We start from the raw sequence: 21564 nt of genomic DNA on the forward strand, positions 1-21564 counted from the left end.
TGATTGTCTTTGCTGTTTCTTTCTTGAAAAAGTAGTCTAGCTGGGTGGATTTTAATTTGAATTTCCATTTTCTGAGATTTTGCAATTGAGATTCAGTGATGAATCAGGTTGGTCATGATGTTGAGGAAGATCCACGTTTCAAAGTATTCAAGAAGGAGTGGTTTGAAGGCAAAGATTGTCTTGACATCGGATGCAACAGTGGATTGATAACCATTAATATTGGTAAAGATCAGTACATTTAGGTTCCAAATTTAGCATGCAAATTTTCACTTCTGATATTTCTTTTAATTCATTTGTGTTCTGCAGCAAAGAAGTTTTACTGTAGGACTATCCTTGGCATCGACATTGATAAGGGTATGTGTCCAAGACTCCAAACTAGCTTTAGTATCTATCAAGGACAGAATAATATTTCTCAATTCTGATACTCATCATAATACGTTATTTGACTGTCTTCCTGTTCTGAGGTGACAAAAGACATCAATAAGCTAGCATTCAAATATTTTTTTATGGCTTGTGTCCTGGTGGTAACTTTTTTTGGCTTGAGATTTTGGTCGTAGGCCTTAGGTCAGAAAAACTTGTGCTTGTGCACACAAATTTCGCTTGCATTTTTTCACAAGAGCAGAAACTTTTGTTGACAATCTTGACTTTTAACACAGATAGTTTGGCTGCAATGATGTGAGGTGCAATGATCTTTTTGACAAGGTACTTGTGTTCTCTTCACCTGTTCACTGACTATTATGTCACCAATAATGGGAGTTGATCGTGATTGATGACAAAGTTCCTGTTAATTGTTGTGAGTTGTAAAACTTTAGTTGGATTGTTGCTAATCTCATAGCTACATCAAATTAGGCAAATATCCTATAAGACAATAAAGCTATTGGTTTTTACAATGTTTTTAGCTGCAAATATCATGATCTTAATATCTTGAGGCACACAGTTCCACTAAATTGCACCATGTTCAACCAGCATGAATGGTTGTCACCTCCTCAACTTACATAATTACATCTTAGGTAGATTCTATTATCAACAATAATGATACTGCCGCACCTTGTGTTAGGCTGTGTTGTTGATTGAGAAAGACTCTTGGTGATATAGTGGCTGCCTTGAGTCTGAAGTTGTCTACTGGAGATTTTGGTTTTTATGAGAGTATTTTTGGAGATGTTATACATTAATGGGTCTTTTTCATTAGTTGCGTGCTAAATGTTTTTCTTCTCCTGCTCTTTGCTCCAAAAGTATATCATCTTCACCTTTCAGCAGATTCTGTTTTTCACCACTGTGTTTCCTTAGTTCTTGCAGCCTTTACTGCATTTGTACTCTTTGCAGTTCCTGTGTCATTGCTCATCATCCTTCCCTCCAACCACCTGCATGTAGTTAATACAGTCTAGTCATTTACATCCCATGTTACCTGGACTCGGATATCCAAGTGTCCAAGTGTCCGACGCGGCTATTTTGTGAAAATTTGCATGATTTTGGTCCAAAATGAAGTGTCCAAGCGTCCATATCCATGTCCAAGTGTCGATGATCCGACACGGGTATTTGAGGTAAAATGAAGAGTCATATCCAGAGCTTAAATCAAGCTCTGATTCTAATCATAGTGACTTGGCTATTACTCTCCTACTTTATTGAATATTCAAGCCTGGTAATTATTTTACAAACATGTTTGCTTTTCTAATGAGTAGTCTTCATTAGTCTCATTCACATGCCCACTTCAGTTTTTCTCTTCCCTTTTTTCTCGTTCCTTGTACTCTTTTTTACTCCAAATTTACATCAAACCCACATTTCTAACTTGCAATATGCAAAAAACAGATATATTTCTGAGACAAATTGAGACTTACTCTCATATCATTTGTCACATGTACATTATGCTTGAGATGTTATCATTTGGTAGGTAGTACCAATGTTTTTCTTTTTATTACGCAAGGAAAAGAGTTATGATTGGAAAGAAAATAAGATATCTTGATTGCCCCCGCCCCCCTTCCTTTTTTTCCGCTGGTGGCATATGGGGGCTAAGTGTAACACCCCAAAATTTGGGCCTTTCAATGTAATAAAATCCTCGTTTTATTGAAAAAACGGCCGTCCAAACCTTGGGAGTATTACATAGCATCCATTTCCGTTGGAAAATGAATGTGATATACTGATATAACATGCAACATAAAATTAGCCCCCTGATTATTATTAACTAAATGGTCTAAATTTAGTGAACATTATTACCACCAAAATTAAGGAAAAGTCCAACAAGATAATAAACTTGAAAGTTGTCTGGCTAAGTGATCTATTCTAGCGTTCATCCTCACTTGAGTCGTTGCCCATTACCAACCTGCAAAATATATAAGAAAAGAGAGAGAAACAAAATCAGAAAAATCAGAAAAACTGAGAATTATGACTCTATCCCGTAAAATAAATAATTTTGTTTTAAAAACGTATTAAACTTGCACGTTAGAATAAATCACTTAGCTAGACAATTTTCAAGTTTATTATCTTGTTTGACTTTTCCTTAATCTAGGTTGTAATAACGTTCACTAAATTTAGACCATTTAGTTAATAATAATCATGGGGTTAATTTTATGTTAAATTGCATTCATTTTCGAAAGGAAATGGAGGCTATGTAATACTCCCGGGGTTTGGACGGCCGTTTTCTCAAATAAAATGAGGATTTTCTTACATTGGAAGGCCCAAATTTTGGGGGTGTTACACTAAGTGGTTAGGCTAGTGGACGTCTGCCAATCTATTAACATTAAACCATTCAAAAACTATGATCAAAGGAGCATTTTTCCAAGAACTACTGAAAATGTTTTCTATTTGTGGTATTTTCTTAATAAAAAGGTTTTATTTGCGGCTTGAAATTATCAAATCAGGGTCTGCATCTTAGATCAGGTTTGTGTACATATAGTGAAGTAGATGTTGTGGATGTCTTAATCAGTCATGATATGTTTCAAAGACTTGATTCAGTAAGGTTTATCAGTGTGATAGAATTAAGAAGTGCAGCTGCTGAATTCCCAGAGCTTTGCGATTCTCAATTGGTTATAATTGATTAACGTACAATTTTTACGCTTTGCAGATCGAATAAATGATGCTTTGTGGCGCATTCGGAAAACTATAAGAGAAGAGAAGGCTGGAAATGGAATAGTTGTGCCGAGCAAGTCAAAGGTTGTTAAGGTTATGAATGAATCGGAAGGTGATAAAACCTGTTCCACAAGTGCAAAGGATGATGAGACTGAGACTTCCTCTGCGGAAAGAAATCTTCTTGACGTTGTGTCTTTTCGGTCTGAAAATTTTGTCACAAGTTGGAGCTCGCTTCCACTCAAACACTACGATACCATTGTTTGGTAAGCTTGTTCTCTAAGTATTACGATAGATTATTTGGTAAGCTGGTCAATGGAATATGGATAAGCTAAGCTAGAGAAACACATACGCTTCCTTTATTTACCCCCGTCTCCTAAAAAGATTCACTTATCCTAATTGGAGTGATAAGTGAATAACACCAGGAGATTGATTATGTGAACACTAAACTTCTGTTGTTTCCATGAAGTGGTTGTTCTGCCCCTGTAGTAGTAATTGGTTCTTTCATTATATATGTAATCTGCAGTTTGAGCGTGACAAAATGGGTTCATTTGAACTGGGGTGATGAAGGATTAATATCATTATTTGCAAAGTTTTGGAGACTCCTTAATCCGGTATGTGTTTGTGCATTGTCTTCCAATATTTTGGGCGGTTATGCTAATGAGTAATGACTAATAGATATTGTTGAATGGAACTTTGTTATGAGCAGGGTGGCATTCTTGTCTTGGAGCCTCAACCATGGGATTCTTATTACAAAAATCGTCTTACAACCGAGGTGTGATATTTTAGAATTATTTCAATATTGTTCTTACATCCCTGACGGAAATTCAAGCTTGAGTTTTCTGGACTTTAGAATTCAACATTCACATTCATATCTTGTTGATTCAGCTATTAAAACGGCCTCTTCTGCTGCTACTTTCAGAGATATCTGGATATATTCTTATATGAATTTGTTAATTCTTCTGAATTTTGGTGGATTTTACGGTTATATCATGAAACTAATCTGCTTGTTTGATATGGTGCTTGGTTATGTATGATAGCATTTCAATATTACGTATCTCCAATACACAGATAAAGCCTAACTACTTTTTTGGTTGCAGGTGACGCAGATGAATTACAAACATATAGTACATAGACCTGATTTCTTCCAGGAGATGCTTCTTGATAAGGTCTTTAGCCGATCCTCAATATAATATTGTGAATTTGACTCTAATATATCAGTTTCATAGTTTTGATCATTGTCTAATTCCTGTTTATAAATTGGTGGCAGATTGGATTCAGGACTGTTGAACAAGCAACAACGAGTGTATCAGGGGCAACATTGGGTTTTGATAGACCTGTTTTAGTTTTCCGTAAATGAATTGCAATGTATTTCCAACTTTATTCATGTATTTGAAAACGGCAGCTGTAATAATACTCTCTACCTTTTATTCTTTTGACCAAGTTATCAATTGTTTACCTGAAATGATTAGCAGTTTTTCACGTTTGGATTTGGCACAAATTTAAGCTGCGTTACGTTATGTAATCCACAACTCCATTACGTTACGTACTTTGATTCACAACAACTGAAGACGACTGCTAGTTCGTTGTTGTGTGATGTTGGCACATGTGTTTTTGTTCTTGCTATTTCATCATTGTGTTATAGTGAGGACCAGTCGACTATGTATTTCAACAATTAATTAGCATGTTTATGAACAATCAAATTAACCATGTGGTTTCATGAATTTTGTAAGGTGTAGTTGGTAGTGAATTAAAATTCATAAACAAAACCCTTTTTTTCTTTACCCTAAAGGTTAAATCTCACATCAACCGACCGTTTAAGAAGGTTTTGCGTAGTTGCAATGTCGATCTCTTTACAATTGACAAGTGAGCAGAACAAAAACAAAAATAAAGCCCTCGCAGTTGCTCTTACATTATGTCTCATACTTTGTTCCCTTCTTCATGGCAGGATCCGGGTCAATAAAAAAAAGTTGAGCGTAAAAGAGCCATACGCGAGCCTGCAGGCAAGGAGCACTGACAGTTGACTATATTCATCACACCAAGACAAAAATAGAGACCACTGATGGCCAAAATCGAGAACAAAATGACTGGTTCATTAAGATAATAATCAAGTGCCCCTGACTTTCTCCTGGTTGCAATGGTATTGAAATCTCCACTCTGATTCCCGACTATCGTCACAAAATTCCTTGTAAAAAACTTGATTTATGGGACAATTTGATTGGAATAGACTTGATTAGAATATGACACCAGTTTCATTTGCTGGGGAAATATAATGACATGGTAGACTTGATCACTTACTGTAGCACGTCCATTTGCTAAAACCATAGATCTTTTCGCTTCAAGTCTTCTGCAAATTTTGCAAACATCACCAATTCACAATACCTTGCAAAGTGGCTGAACTCACTCCAATATCAAGTAATTCCAGCTTAAAACACCCATCAACTAAATTTAGCTGGTGTTTAGGCCAAAACCAAAACAATTACTCCATTCCATGTGTGTTGAAAGGTGTGCGTTAAGTGCACGCAAGCATGTCTACAGCCATCACGGAGAAAAGAGTATAAGCTATTAACAAACAGAAGTGCATGTAAATCAACTAAATCTAGACTCAAACCTTGTCACCACTTTCTCTACAACAAACACTTGTAAAAAAAAGATCCAGGTGCTTAACGCATAGCAAAGCTTACTACAATAGTACTATGCCCTAGTCCTAGTTCTGTACTGCACAGGTGGAATTATGGTCACTGTTACTTAATTTGCTGGTACAAGATTGGGCACGGGAACGTGATTCATTTCCTAGTTAGGTAAATTAGGCTGAAATATACTACTACTTCGCCTTTGCAACAACGTTAATTGGAATGAGAGAAGTGGCAAGGGAGAAAATAAAAAAAGAGGGTCACAAGGTCAGTATACAAACAGAGCAGAGGAGGGTTGGTTATAAAGTTGGCCAAACAAATTTACGAATATCTCAAGAGACAAAAACTTCCTAACTTTGAAAACAGCTCATGGTCAGAAATCAAGCATGTCAATTGATCTTCTCAGAAGCACAATTTTAGCTGACCTTGATTACGAAACTAACTCCACCCTAAAATTGACCACTAAAAGGGGAAAAAAAAACACAATAATATAGAGACTTCCTACGAATGATAACATACCTGGATGCTTAAGTATACCATTCCCAATGACAGCATTAACTCTGGAATCAGATGAAGGCAATCAGAAGCATTCACCACATCAATAACCCCAGAATAAGGCGAACAACAAATAGAAAGAATGCAGCTAGCTTAAAACTGCAACTTCGAACAAGTAAACTCGAGCAGCCTTGCAGAAGACATGCAAAACGTAAATGAACAATGCTCAAATTACGATACACCCTACAATTATGGTTTCAATAGAAAACAACAGTAACCTCTTTGGAACTGTTATCAGAACCTCTTTGAAACTGTTATCAGAACCGACCTCGAGTTTCACCCCCACGGATCCACCGTATGTGGCAGTTTATAAGAAATAATCACCTCCCTAAACTACAATGGGAAGTAGTTCATTGTTCACCTAACACTTGAGATCAATGCTAGAGCTTTGAAAGTTCACCATCAGCATCTGGCTTGGGAGCTAAATAGTATAAAATAACAACTTTCAAAAGACGAGACCGGCAGATCACATCCTTGACTTCTGCAATCACAAGCAGAGGCGTGTTGAGAAATCCTCGGAACACCAAGGGCCTTCCATTTCATTCTTCTGGAATTTCCTGCAGAGCATAAAGCGTTAACTCAAAGGATTGAATAACGATGGAGACTGTATGGCAGGTATCATCAATATGCAGCATGCTCCTTCGACAAAGTTTTCAAAACAAAAAAGAATAAAAGTAAATTAAAGAGATTTGGTAGACATAAAGACCCATATGAAGAAAAGATACAATAAAAGACGTGATTTCACTTTTGGACATGAAAGATTACCAAAAGGGGTAAGTATTCTTTAAAAGCTGATACAAAATGAAGAATGATGAACAGTTAGTAAAAAGAATGTTTATGACACTGAAACATATATGTACTAAAGCATGCTAGCTTAAAAAAGAGAAAAAACAAGACAAATTGTGAAAAACTTAACTTTAGGGAAGAAATGGAAGAGGGACAGGAAGCACACGTAATGCTAAAAAAATAAGGAGAGAAGAGACCTTATACTGCAGAGTGATTCCAAAAACTACCGCGGAACTCAGTAGTCAGTACATACCAGACAATAGATATGCAGAATGAAGTCAAATAACAGAATGCTTAAGTGAAAGTATGTTGCAGAATATTTGCTGAAGTTCAAAAGTTTTGAATAAAACTGACATCGAAACTTCAAAATATTAACAGTGAAAAATGAAGATAACAGCTAAAGTATATAATTGCAGATGTTGACAATAAACCAGAAAACATTATGTATAGAGCTTGTACAGCACATATACAAAATCTAGGAAGTTTAGATAGTAATCATAGTATGCTTTGAAGTAAATTTTAAGAGAAGAAATGTCAAAAACAATTTGGAAATCTTCTGTGAAAATAGGATTTATTAGTTCATTCTGCCAGTGATTACAAAAAAGCAACTTCAAAACATAACAATACTAATTTGTAAGTTAAGTTAGAGTCTCAATAGAGCAATGCATGTGAGATATGAAGAACATTAAAAAAAAAAAAAAAAACTCTGATGCTTCTTCATGGAGTAGCAATAGTGAAGAGGTACAAGAAACACCACCAAACTTTTTTATTCAGATCAGAAGAGAGTAATTAATAGTCAAGCTAATCAGCTAATGTATGTTGCTACTGTCACATACACCTGATTCTCATAAAAGTACAAAATGCAACTCACAAAACCAACCAAATAGATGAACACTGTTGATGACAACAGTGTGGCAGAGAAGATTCTGCAACCTTTATGGAACACATATGGATGAATATGCCACAAGTTGTCATTTTACACAGGATTGTAAATACAAGAGTGGTGTGTGACATTCATGGCATCAGCACACCAGTTGCACCAAGCTTTTTTAGGTTATACGCTGTAAATCCAAATAAAATTGCCGTCACTTATGAGGATATCCGCATGGTAATAGCTCAAATGACAATGGTAGCGGCAAATCCAAAGTGCAACAGGTGCCCTTAAATGTGCAACAAGAGATCATTCAGCATAATCTTCACCTAGAAAGAGGATGGGCAGTCCTTATAACATTTGTCAATACACTGCAAATAACAGATTCAGCAATCCAGAAGTAATACTACCACCTTCGATCACTTTGAAGAGGAAATCCGCATCAGGGGAGAAATCCATCTGCTTGAAGGACCAGTTTTACTACCATCTTGATTCGAGTTTGTAGCTTCAGCGCGTCTAACACGCTCTTCAACGTCTTTTCTCAAGACCTCACGCGAAGGGAATGAAGTTGATGGTAACTGAACATTCAAACAAGATTTAGTTCAGTATGAAGCTAAGTTGGAAATAATATTAAAATAGCAAGATATGTTAAAAAGGACATCCAGATATGGTCGCATCATTAGTTTTTAATATTTAGTTACTTACATCTCTGTATGCCATGCTTTCAGAAGACCGGTTTTTCTCAACGGCTAAACTAGAATTCATGCGCGCATCAGAAGCTGCATTCACCGCTCTGATGCGGTCAGCGACACCATGAGCGTTAATGGCATATTGCCCCCCTGAAAATATTTGAGTATAAAACATTACAAAAATTACAACTAATATCTACAGGCTTAGTTTCACAATTTCTCACCACATAAAATTTTCAGACAAGGCAAGAAGTTGATAAAGACACTTCAATCTTTTTGAATTGCAGATTGGGAAATTTGACTTCTTTTAAAACAAAAGCCAATTTATCTACTAAAATACTTTGTATAATCAATAAGGAAGCATAACTTTCAGGACAAAAAGAGAAGCCTTGGAAACCACATTTAGTGGTTGCTTCTATACCACTCCAAAAAGAACGACAAAAATACAAACACACATGTAATGACATCAAACCTTGATTCTTGTCCATATCCATTGGCACTGCTTGACTGCTACTTCCTCCTGGAGCTGGCTGCAAATTTCACACAGTGGACATCATTAGAGGCATAGCAATACAGTCTAGACTTAACTGCCAGGAAATATATTTGGATGCTGTGAGGCATAGTGCCAAAAGTAAATGATGTACCAGTTGACACTATAAAGTTTAACGCAATTTCTCAGACCAAAAATAATTTTAGCTAGGACAGTTAACAGTAATTGTAGCAACACAAGTGCATAAGACAGACAAATTAGAACGGTCTATAAAAAAGAAAAGCATGTAACTCTCACACCAAAAATATTTTCTCTAGGACTCAGATACTGATAATTGAAAGTCAACATAGGTGCGCATCTATAATGACCAAAATAGTTAAGTGTAACTCACCGATGACTGATTTCTACTCTTTTGTACTTGCTGGTACTTCATAATGGTCCAATCAAAGATGTAATCAAAAGCATATCCTGAGAATACAAAGAATATAATGACAGCTCAAATCAGTTCCAACTTGAGCATAAGATGGGCAATAAAACAAGATATGCTCCACGGTGCTGCAGAATGCAGATAATAAAGCTATGTTACTCAAACTCGGGAACTCATGTCCGGCAAGGGCAAACTAAGAAGAAATAAAAGTCATAAAGTACCTTCACGGGCAAATAGTTCACGGAACAAGCGCTTCAAGAATCCATAATCAGGCCGCTGATCAAATGTCAATGAGTGGCAATAATGCAAGTATGAGGCGAACTCAACAGGATGTGATTTGCATAAGACCTTTGAGGGGGAAGAAATGACAGGGTTATTCGGATTCACATGTCAAAGCACACAAACCACTAGTGAAAGTTATCTTCCAACTATTACTCAACAAATGTAAGTAGTGGACATACCTCGATTGGAGTAGCTAACTTCTTCTCACATATTTTGTCATATTTTTGCTTCTTGGTAGCGGCTTTAAGACCTTGCCAGGGTAGGCTACACAGAGATAAGTATAAATAATAAATTATGACCACTACACTTTGTAATCATTGCGACAAAATGACAACTCTTTAAAGAAGTAGGAAAATAACTCACCTTCCTCTCAAAAAATAAAGGAGAACATATCCAAGTGACTCCAAATCATCACGCCGGCTTTGCTCTACAATAAAGAGAACAATCATGAGACAATAACCAGAGGCCACAGAGAAACATACCAGAACCATACACTTCAGACTCACCGATGCCAAGATGAGTGTTGCAACTAGCATAGCGTGCAGTCCCTGTCAGATTCTTGTTCTCCCTGAACAAATCAAGCAGATACCTTTAGCGTTACATCCACAACGGGCAGATAAAAACATCCAAACAGGTATCATGGTTTCACATATCAGGCAAGTGGACTCACCTGTATGGAATATGTCGATTTGTGGTTGATTCGCGATATCTTTTTGCAAGTCCGAAATCGATAATGTAAACCTGTTATTGTATAATGAGTTTATAGGATGACTATGGAATAAACCAATACTACCAGGCTATATAAAGAAAATGTTGTATATGGCCTACCTGATTAGCTTTTCGACCAAGACCCATGAGGAAGTTATCAGGTTTAATATCTCGATGTAAAAAGCCTTTCGAATGAACATATTCTATTCTTGTAATCTGGAAAAATGAAATAACATCAATAGTAGAACATATGAATCGAGTTGTAGCAATCATTTGAACTTTGAGCAAGTCGAAAATATTAGTTGTGCGTAGCAGACAAAGGCAGGACATGCGTGAGCTCATATAAGCACGTAAAGCTGGAAAATCAAAGATATCTGTACCATTTGATCAGCCAACATTAGGGTTGTCTTCAACGAAAACTTTCTCCCGCAGTATACAAAGAGATCCTCGAGACTAGGCCCCAACAAGTCAATAATGAGGATATTATCTTCTGCATCCACCCCGGACCACTTCACCCTCGGAATTCCACCTAAATCGTCACAATAAGAAAAGAAAATTAAACAATATAGCAGAGTAAACAACAACAACAACAACAAAAAACACGAAATTCAAATTGATATAACGGTAGCAATAACATTATACATGATCATAAATCGTTACGTACTTCCTCCTTGAAGAATGTTGTATACCTTCGCCTCATACAGTAATTGTGGGTGCTTTGTCTTGGTATTTTCCTGTAAAAAACAAGCAAGTTCAAAAATAGTAAGAATACATTCATCTAAAAGTAAGTTTGAGCTAATCATCAATATTTTAACTAGCACTTGAGAAGCAAAATTTATGCTCAAATTAGCAAATTTCCCGTAAAACAAATCAACATCTACCGGCCTACTTCCACAACTGTTCTAAGCTAAATTAACCTCAGAAATAATCAATTCGACGAATTCTAACAACAAAATTAGGGCACAAAAAAATAAAGTCGAACTTACGAGCTTCACAGCAACAATCTCGAAGGTATCAATATGAGTAGCTGCAATTGAAAAACACACAAAAAATCAACAATCAACATCAGAAAACAAAATTGAAGGAGCAATTAACATCTACGAGCAAAAAAGATTTGAGAAATTAAAACTAAACAAAATAAACGAAAATTGGAGCTAACCGACGAAGATTTCACCGAAGGAACCACTGCCGATCTTACGACCGAGCTTATACTTGTGTCCTACGATCCGATCCATAGGAAGAAGAAGAATAGAACGATTAAAAAATTAACAACAACAAAGTTACTGCTGAAACTAATCGAATTTGTGGATTCAACAGCATGAACTTGAAAAACTAAGCTATAAGCTAGGGTTTTTTCGAAAATAATATCAAAATCAATTTAGGAAATTAGCCGGAGCAAGAGGAGAGAGAAAGGATTCCGGCGAGGGGTTTGGTGACTGAGTAGGTGGCGATAAAGCGAGGAGGGAGAAAGTTGAAGCCACACGCGGAGGAAGCAGGGGTTGTTGTTCGGGAAGAGGAGAGAGAAAGAAGGGACGAGTGTGTGAGGTGGGTTTTTCGGCGATTTATTTTATATTTATTTTTATTTTTGTGAGAAAGGAGTTGGAAATGGATAAGCAACAGAAAGAGAGAGGTGTATTAGCAATTTGATTATGCAAATTGTCGTTTGACTTGTTGACCTTGGCGTCTTTTTTGGTTTTTCTTTTTGGAATTTTTTTTTTTTTTTATTGAAAATAGTTGCTTCTAGAAATGTGGGTTAGGTTTGTAATTTTTCGATCTGGACCGCGCGCATTGAAAAAACGATAAAGTTTGGGTTTCTCAATCAACACAATAAAAACTAAAAAAAGAAGATGTATTTGTTTTGCTCTGTTTTGTGTTTATCCCAATCCATTTTAATCTTACTTGATCTTATCTTCAATGAGCTGACCTATATTAAAGGTAATGAAGATTCACAACTATTGTTTTGAGGTTGAGGAGTTAAATAATCAGGCAAATAAGATGGCGACATCGTGACTACCTTATAAATATGAATATGGAGGACAATGATTGAATAGTTTAGAAATTCTGTAAAATAATCTCATAACTTAAACACATATATTATTATAAGTCAGCGAGGTTAAGTCCCTATATGTATGTGAAACAGAAATATATGACATGGTAAATGTCATTATATTTTCAATAAATTGTGATTCTATTGTTCTTTCATATACTTTATTTTCAGCTGAATATGAAGTTATAAACCGCGAAACCTCTACACCTTGTATGGGAATCGAGCTAAGTTTACAATCAAAACTGGCATGATCTTATTTACAAAATCCAGATTGTAACACTTACTTGAGCTTAGGTGTGAACAAATAAGCTCATGAAACTACACCTATTATAGTTGACGGTTGTGAAGAGAGATAAAGGGTTCTCTCATCTAACTCATGCTGAGCTTGATCAGTAGCTCGAGACGTAAGCTTGGCATGCATGTCCAAGCGTCAGTCGAGCTTTGACGACGCACAGGGCAAGACAAACATGCAAGTAATGATGATGGCGCAAGTTAGTAGAACACCCTAACCTACGACGGATCGATTAGTGAAAGCATCATGTGAACAAACAAAAGCGATAGACTAAGGGGATGTCATAGCTAAAGCTATGCTTTTGAAAAGTCGCCCGGAGATATTGGTTCAAATCCAATTCGGTTAAATACTTTTTCAGAGTATTTCTTTCTTACATTTTCGAGCGATAGACTGGGCGTAAAGGGCACGTTGAAAGTGAAAGTCGCCAAAAACTAGCGGAATGCTCTTGAAACCAATTCACTTGGGTGAGACAGAGGAGGGTGGAATTTCGTGTGTAATGGTGAAATCCGCAAATCTCATGAGTAACATTACCATTCATTGATATTAAGACCCTGTTTTGAGAATCTGGATTTATACTTGTTGCACTTGTTGGAGCTAACTGCACAATCTTCATCTTTTCTCTAGTAGCATCTAGTGTCCCACTAATTACTGTCCAAGAAAAAGAAACTAACAAAATAAAAATATCGTCTAAGAGAATAAATTCCTAGCGTTGTTGTAATCTTGTCCAAGCTAAGGTATGTAATTTACCAGTGTGTGGCCACCTGAAAGCATGATAATATCCTTCTCAGAATGCCCCATGTTGTAAAAGATTTCTCTCAAATGTCCAGTACCTTCAGCCCACTTTTATGTTGTTAGTAACAAAGGTTACTCATATAGTCATATTACAATGAGATGATAGAATGCATACCTTGATTTGCATCAGGAAGGCGTCCATCATCAGGAGAATCTCTGCAATCCTGGTATAACATCGGTGTAATCTGATATCAATGTTATACAATAAAGAATGAAGAATCACAGATTATGTAACAATCATTCATGTATAGGAAGCACAAACCATTTTTCTTGGAACAAAGTCGATGGTTGGCCCTGTTATGACTTCAACCGCAACAACTCCAACAAGCTGAAATAAACAAGGGATGGTTGAGAATTTATCAGCTAGAAAGGATTGCAGTTTGCATCATATAAGCAGGAAATTTACATGATAAAGATCTGCATAAGTGATCTTTGGGTGATTAGTCTCAACCTCTTTCGAGATGGAGAAACAGGAGTTCCAACTACTTTGGGACTCTCCTAGACTTGCTTATCAACATTAGTAGGTTTCTATGGAGTGTTCTTCATCCGAAAGTTTCCAGCAGCTATTGCTCCTGTGGCTTTATCAGAGGAGCTCAATTTCTTATCCTCAAATATAGGAGATTTCATCTCAAGCTTACCTGGCCAACGATTAGATCTGACTCTACCTTATCTTTTTTGGTTCACTCCAACATTCTCCACTTGTTTGACTGTTCCTGGGTAGTTTTGGATAACAAACGGACCTCCCCAAAAGGTAAGTTCGTATTATCATGTGATATACATTCTCCACTCGTCTGGCAGTTGCTGGTCGAGTAGTTTTGAATAACAAACGGACCTCTCCAAAAGGTATTTTTTTCATATGTGATATATTATAAGTGTTTCAATGTATATCCTCAATCTATTAAAATTTCATACTAATTATTTTTATAATAAGTAAACAACAATATTAATATAGAGATTTTTAAATTACAGCAAAGGAATCATTAATATGATTGTGTGAACATGATAGAAAATACTACAGTTGGTTGCTAGTCGAGCTTAGCTAACTCCAACAAGACTCTACTTGTTTTAACTTGATTACATGTACTCAAGACTTGACCTCAAAATTTTACTGAACTTAATTAAATTCGAGCATGAGCTTTACTTTGTCTCATACATTTTCAACTAACTAGTACTGGTTGGTAGATGGGAATTTCAAATTTAGTGTCAATGGTGTTCTAGTGGTTATGAGTCTATAGAATAATAATATTTATGGCTTTGTTGTGCTTTGATTTTACAATAGCGAACTTATGAGTTTATGGAACTTGTAGTTTTTCAACGTAAGCGTATGACTATTTCATTATGGAGTATTTAATAATATAGTTTACAAAATTAAGGGTCCAACATTCCCTAAATCAAACCACTCTAAGGTAGTTTGTTAATTACGTGATATCCAAATGAATATATATTAGACCTGATCAAGATGAGCCCGACCCGGCCCGCCCAGAATTTTGCGGGGTTGGACAGAATTTTCCGGCCCGGTTTCTGGGCCCGGCCCGAATTTAATTTTTTTTGGACGGGTTCGAGAAACATAAAAATACACATACTTTTTAGTTATAAATTTGGCCCGATCCGAAAATGGCCCGAAAAGCTCGGTATTTTATGCCCGAAAATAGCGGGTTTGGGCACAAATTTTTGGCCCGAATCTTGGTCCCACTTTTAAGGGTTAAGGATAAACACAATAAAATACTATTTTCGGGCCTAAACCAAGATTAAAAGTGGCCCAAATCTTGGTCCCACTTTTAAGGGTTAAGGATAAACACAATAAAATACTATTTTGGCCCGAATCTTGGTCCCACTTTTAATACTTTTTTAATATTTTAATAAAGTGGGTATTGTTCATAAGGGACTTCTCCCACTTTTAAGGGTTAAGGATAAACATAATAAAATACTTTTATTGTGTCGCTCAATTTTAAGGTAGGAATTCAACTAAAGACATTCATCTTAAGATAAGCATGCAAATATTTGCGACTAATCCGTAAATGAGAAGTTGACGATTGAAATAAAGGATAAATTAAAAAAATCTCATTCGAATGTGAATTATGTTTGACAATATTATTGTTTATAATAAGTTCGGTTTACAAACCCGCAATGTGTCGAATTCATCTGGTATTGTATACAACTTCTTTTATAATCAAAATTTTCAATTTAAGCTTGACTCATAAGTAATAAAAGAATTGAGTTTCGAACTTTAAAACAATCCAAATTCGAACTACTTACAACTGTTTTCATACCCTTCCAAGTTCCCAAACACCAGCTTTACATATACACTAGAGGTGACCATTGCGTCGGGCAAAATCGAATACCCACTTCCTTTCCCCATATGAAAAACTCGCATCATGTTGGTCACTTGAACTAAAAACATACACATGACTACACAGAAAATAGTTGAATATACAATCGCCAAAAACTTGATATGTTTCAAATGACCTCGACACTAAAACCGACCCAAATGAATGATCAAACACGATCCAAACTAAATCTGAAATCAAAAAACTATACTGATATTGATCAGAATCAAACCCGAACTATACTAGGATTTGGATAACTCAAAATGAAATCGATCCAAACTGAAACCAAATGTAGGTAAAATTGAATGTGTTTCCATAATTTTCAATAGAATCAAAATCAACCCGATTCGTCCGGAACCGAAAGTCCACTCACCCGAATATGACCCGTACCAGAAGTAGCACACGACCCCAAACCGAACCCCGATACACCTATAACCGCACTTTAATGGTTCGTCAATTCTCCAAAGCTTGTTATTGCAACTGTGAGCTCACATCAAATCAGCAAACGACTCAACAATGGCGATCGGCGACATAGAGAAGATGATAGCAGTAGGTCTAATCTGGGGTGCAACAAATGCACTAATGCGAAAAGGCGCAATCATTTGGGACAAAAAATCACTCAAATCCTCACCATCCAAACAATCCCCAACTCCTCTCCTTCACCATCGCATAATTCTCTCTCTTCAAAACTATCTCAACCTGTTTCTAACATGGCAGTACTCAGTCCCACTCTTCCTCAATCTCTCTGCTTCCGCCTCTTTCTTCGCTATTCTTGGCCACACTCCCATCTCTCTTGCTGTTCCTGTCACCAATGCGACGACGTTTGCTGCTACTGCTGTAATGGGGATGCTTTTAGGGGAAGAAACTCGACTTGGGTATGCTTTGTTTGGTACTCTTTTTATTGTTTTGGGTGTTTGGCTTTGTGTGAGTGATCTATTTTTTTTTATGGGGTTTAACTGCCCTTTTGATCTAATTCTGTAAATTTGACTGATTTTGTAGCCTTTTTTTGTTTGTTTCCTTTGATTATCAAAATATACTATTGGAATGGGATCATTGTGTTTGTTACTTGATATGTGCAAATTTTGAATGAATGTGAACATTTTAGATTTTGAGATCTTGTAGTTAATCTTGCTATGTTGTCCGGCACACTGGCCTCTTCATTTCAGGAAAATGACATTTTATTGATAAGTTTGGATATGATATTGGTGTGCAATTCATAGGCATTGAGGAATATTGTGCATCTACAATATGCAAAAAAACGCATATGTGGCTCTGTAGGTTTGCTAGTATTACTCTCGGTGTGCAGAAATTCCAAGGGCAGTTGTCAGAAATGCTTTATTTTATGCATAAGCAGTTGTGAATTTGTTAGTCATCTGTCAAACAAAGAGCTTTTCTGGTAAAGAATTTAGGGCGGAGAGACCCTTTAGAGCAGGAATACTAACAGAGCTCAGTTCCTGCAAGCCTCTATAGTTATAGCATATGCCTGAATGGATAATTTGGGGAGGTTGCTGTATTTTTAAGGTACCTGAATAACTTCAGAGCGGTGTTTATCACTTTTTGAGGGAGAACCAGAGAAGTGTTATTGCTCGGGTTTAGTAATGCTGTTTGAGGGAGAAGTGTTCTTGCTCAGGTTTAGTGCTGTTTGAGGATCATTAAGTCAACATACATCAAAACCATCATCTGACGACCAACATAATTGCGATCAAATGGTCAGTAGTTATGAAAATATGGAAATGCAACAGGACTAAGATGAATACACAATCTGCTGTGTGCTGTTATACCCTGCAATCCTGCATATTAGCTTGTCATATGCTGAGTTATTGTGGGCAGTCTGCCTTGTACTTGTTTCATATCGAGTCCTTTAATAAATTGTTGTAATTTGCCAGACTGTTCAAGTTTACAGTAGGATGAGACTCATAGTTCTCAAACCCTGCTAAGCCATTAATCTGCATTAAAATATCCATGAACCTTGTCACATACGGAGCTTACCGGTAAGAATTTAGAGCGAAGTGAACCTATAGAGCAGGGATACTGACAGTCATTGATCTGCATATTTTGCAATTTCCCTAACTGTTAAGTTTCCAGTAGTGTAAGACTTATAGTTCTCGAACCCTGCAATGCCATTGATCTACATTCAAATTTCACCCGATGAAAGATTCCAAGTACGGAAAATTGACAAGTTGGTATGCATCAGATTATGTTAGTATAGAATACAATGATACAGAAAGAAACTCTTTTCTAAAATACTGTAGAAATTATGAACTTGTGCATCAATTTTCCACTAAACCATTTCACATCAACTATAAATCTATAATCATTGATGAAAAGGATTAGTGCCTCAAATTTCTAAGAAATTATGGACTAAAAACACTAAAAAATGTACAGCAGAAGTAAAATCCCTAAAAAAAAAATTGAAAATTCGAACAAGATCCAATGTCAAATGGTAGTGGCTTCAGAGAAAACTCATTCTATCAATCACTGCCTTACATCATCTCTGCTTCGAGCTGTTAGAAAACTAACAAGGCCTTGAAGTGCGGCTGCAGGATCACTGTTCTTCATAAGCTCGCCAGCAACTTCAGCAGGCGTAGCCTGAGCTTTGTCAAAGAGTTCCTCAATCACTTTAAAAAGCGGATGATCATTAATTTCCAAATAATTGGCTGCAAGCAACTTGAACCCGTTGAAAGTACAGTATGACATGTGGACTTGCACATCCATGCGGCCAGGGCGTAGCAGGGCAGGATCAAGACGGTCTTTGTGATTTGTTGTGAATACTATGATCCGTTCATCCCCACAAGTAGACCACAACCCGTCTATGAAGTTGAGCAAGGCCGATAAAGTCACCTATTGTAAGAGGAGAGAAGAGAGATGCTTAATATAACACTATCAACTGAATCTGACAGACAGTTCATTGTTCATATGTCTGCGCATTTTCTGATTGTATATGATTTTGATATCTGAAGTAGCTCAGTTCTGATTGAGTAAGCAAGGTCTCATCTTGTAACAGATGAAAAATCGAGTAATCTAGAATAGCAGAAGCATGTCATGTGGGCAGATTATGTTACAGACTCTTCATTCGACTGTTAGAAAAACAGACAGCAGTAAAATTCAAAGGAAAAAAGAAAAACTCAAACCTTGTCATCACCCACAGCTTTATCACCATCCTCTGCAGCATCTCTGTTCTGTAACTCTACAGAGCAGTCAATATCTTCAATCACAAGAATGGACTTGCTTGCTGATCCAATCAACAATCTCCTCAAGTCAGAATTACACATAACCTCCTTTAAATCCAGATCATACACATCAAACTTCAAGTAATTCGCCATGGCAGCTACCAAGCTAGACTTCCCTGTACCGGGAGGTCCATACAGCAAGTACCCGCGTTTCCATGCTTTCCCAACTCTCCTATAATACTCTTTTCTGCTTATAAACCTCTCAAGATCCTCAATCAAATCTCTCTTGACATCTGGTTCCATTGCAATCTTGTCAAATGTTGCTGGGTGATCCAGATTTATACAACTCCAGTAATCAGTCCCATTATAGTCCACTGTATGTAACTTAATCTCCTTGCTTGACTGCTTTATGTTCTTTGCTTCTGTAAGAACATACCGCAAATACCTGATAGATTCAACAAAAACATAATAAACCTGTAAAACTCTATGAATCTTCCATTCTTTCAAATTTCTGAATACGCCACATGGTCTATTTCGAAAAACAAACTAAAATCTGTGACATTACCTTGTGATCACCAAATCTCTGTGCTTATTATGAAAGTTAAGTTCATAAAACCTCATCTCCGACTTCTCCAATCCACTCCCGCTCTCTCTCTTCTTCCTAGAAGAACCTTGAGAAGCAGCAGCACCTTTGTTAGCACACTTAAGCACCCAACTCAGCTTCACACCTTCAAACCAATCCACAATCTCCTCCGCAACATCAATTGATAAACTAACATTGTTGTCCTTGTTACTTTTGCTAGCTTTAATGCGGCAAGTCGACGGAGATATCTTCGTCCCCAAGTAAACGTTGGAGGACTCAAACATGTGATTGGGTGTAAGTCCGTTAAACTCTTCGACGACGACAGTGAGTTGTGAGAATGTGAGGAGAGGGCTTTTGATATGCTTTTTGTTCGCGTGGTGAAAAAGGTTTGAATTTGTTCCGGGATGAAGTCGGTTGCGAGTGTGCCTAAGAGGACGGCTGTGGCGGCGACTGAGGCCGCGGTTGAGATTATGGTGTTTGCTGGTGGTAAGTTCACGGTGTCGCAGCTGAAGGTTACCATTTTTTTTGGTGGTTTTGCTCAATGTTTAAAGATCTGAGATGAATTTTAACGGCGGTGCACGGTGGTGGACTGGTGGTGGTGATCGAAGATTTAAACGGCACTAAAATATGGAGTAAGAGTCTAGGTGTTTCTTGGGGAAGAAGACCAACGCGCGGAGGGTGCAGGGGCCTGCACGTAGATTTACGTGCACCTGCACCAAAACGCAAAAACATTAAAAGAAAACGAAAAAGAACATAACAAACTAAACAGAAAGAACATAATAAAGTAAACGAAAAGAACATTAACTAAAACCTGAAAAGAACACTAATGCTAAAAAACTAAAGAAAATATACAAAAATGAAAATAACATATTCTCTCTCCTGATAAACTATAAAAAGAACAATTATTTTTCAAAAAGAACATTGTGTGAAAAATACAACAGAAAAACAAAAAAAAAATATTATCGATAATGTTATTAAATATTAAAAAACATAAATAAGTTAAAAAGAACACAAAATAATTAAAAAAAGAACAACAACTTTTTTACAAAACAGAAGAAAAAAGAACAAAACACATGGAAAAGAACAACATTTTCTTTTTCCTTATCAAACAAAAGAACAGAATGAAAGGGACGAAAAGAACAACAAATCTATGTTTTTTTATTAGTTGTATTTGTTCTTTTCAAACCACTTAGTGTTCTAATTAAAAAGACGAAAACGACGATATTTTGATGCACTTAAAACTAGATCTATATTTTTATTTAAATGTATTTTTGTTCTTATCCCACGCATCAGAACTATGTTCTTTTATTAAGTGTTATTTGTTCTATTCAAACGATTTTATGCTCTAATTAAAAAGACGAAACGAAGATTTTTTGATGCACTTAAAACTAAATCTATATTTTTTTAAAAAGTATTTTTTGTTCTTTTACCACAAATCGGACTATGTTCTTTTTTAAGTGTTATTTGTTCTTTTCGAACCATTATATGTTCTTTTTTAACAATCTATGTACGTTGATATAAAAGAACAAACTATGTTGATTTAAAAGAACAAACTATGTTGATGACACAGTAAAAGTAAAGTTGTGAAAAGAACATAACAACTTGAAAAAGAACATTAGAGGAAAGAACAAGGAAACGTACCTTAATCACTTGATCAACATGTATCAGGAACATCAATATCTTTTAATAAATCTTAAAAAACTGATCTCAATCCTCGGAAAATATCACGCTCTCCAAAGATTCTCTTGCTTCGAAAACTAACCAAATTGAACTAGTGTTTTTTCTTAATTCACTCATTTTCAACAAACAAGAAACATTCAGAAGGAATTTTAGAGAGAGAATAAGGAGAAAA

General features: G+C 36.3%; 3 protein-coding genes and 1 pseudogene across 13 annotated transcripts in view; 2 read left to right on the plus strand and 2 right to left on the minus strand.

Moving 5' to 3' along the window:
* Positions 1 to 4585, plus strand: part of LOC110798745 (probable RNA methyltransferase At5g51130) — a 29271-nt gene extending 24686 nt beyond the window's left edge. Inside the window, exons 3-9 of one of the 2 annotated variants that reach the window (XM_022003942.2) lie at positions 108 to 222; positions 307 to 354; positions 3059 to 3326; positions 3587 to 3674; positions 3770 to 3835; positions 4161 to 4229; positions 4331 to 4585. In XM_022003942.2, the coding sequence (XP_021859634.2) occupies positions 108 to 222; positions 307 to 354; positions 3059 to 3326; positions 3587 to 3674; positions 3770 to 3835; positions 4161 to 4229; positions 4331 to 4420 (744 nt within the window). In that variant the 3' untranslated portion in view covers positions 4421 to 4585. Of the gene's footprint in view, positions 1 to 96; positions 223 to 306; positions 355 to 3058; positions 3327 to 3586; positions 3675 to 3769; positions 3836 to 4160; positions 4230 to 4330 lie in introns of both variants that reach the window. The other variant, XM_056836991.1, reaches the window with a different exon arrangement.
* Positions 4586 to 4816: 231 nt separating this feature from the next.
* Positions 4817 to 12113, minus strand: LOC110798743 (casein kinase 1-like protein 3). 10 transcript variants are annotated; one of them, XM_056836988.1, is made up of 17 exons: positions 11661 to 12088; positions 11488 to 11528; positions 11166 to 11235; positions 10882 to 11030; positions 10622 to 10717; positions 10464 to 10534; positions 10300 to 10361; positions 10157 to 10220; positions 9973 to 10057; positions 9733 to 9859; positions 9476 to 9552; positions 9067 to 9124; positions 8611 to 8744; positions 8319 to 8483; positions 7968 to 8234; positions 6213 to 6805; positions 4817 to 5592 (listed from the first exon to the last, which is right to left on the minus strand). In XM_056836988.1, the coding sequence occupies exons 1-14, from the start codon at positions 11734 to 11736 to the stop codon at positions 8325 to 8327; spliced, it is 1269 nt and encodes a 422-aa protein (XP_056692966.1). In that variant the 5' UTR covers positions 11737 to 12088; the 3' UTR covers positions 4817 to 5592; positions 6213 to 6805; positions 7968 to 8234; positions 8319 to 8324. The 10 variants fall into 10 exon arrangements, with proteins under 10 accessions (XP_056692966.1, XP_021859631.1, XP_021859632.1 ...); XM_022003939.2 differs by lacking the exon at positions 7968 to 8234 and having other exon boundaries at positions 11661 to 12089; XM_022003940.2 differs by lacking the exon at positions 7968 to 8234 and having other exon boundaries at positions 8316 to 8483; positions 11661 to 12089.
* A 4279-nt stretch (positions 12114 to 16392) lies between these two features.
* On the plus strand, positions 16393 to 17071 carry LOC110798736 (uncharacterized). Its single transcript, XM_022003925.2, has one exon. It carries the CDS (start codon positions 16476 to 16478, stop codon positions 16938 to 16940), a length of 465 nt encoding a protein of 154 aa, XP_021859617.1. The 5' UTR covers positions 16393 to 16475; the 3' UTR covers positions 16941 to 17071.
* A 1107-nt stretch (positions 17072 to 18178) lies between these two features.
* On the minus strand, positions 18179 to 20371 carry LOC110798737 (AAA-ATPase At3g50940-like; annotated as a pseudogene).
* Between the last annotated feature and the right edge of the window lie 1193 nt (positions 20372 to 21564).

The sequence above is a fragment of the Spinacia oleracea genome, chromosome 2 (genome assembly GCF_020520425.1).
Source record: "Spinacia oleracea cultivar Varoflay chromosome 2, BTI_SOV_V1, whole genome shotgun sequence".
NCBI lineage: Eukaryota > Viridiplantae > Streptophyta > Magnoliopsida > Caryophyllales > Amaranthaceae > Spinacia > Spinacia oleracea.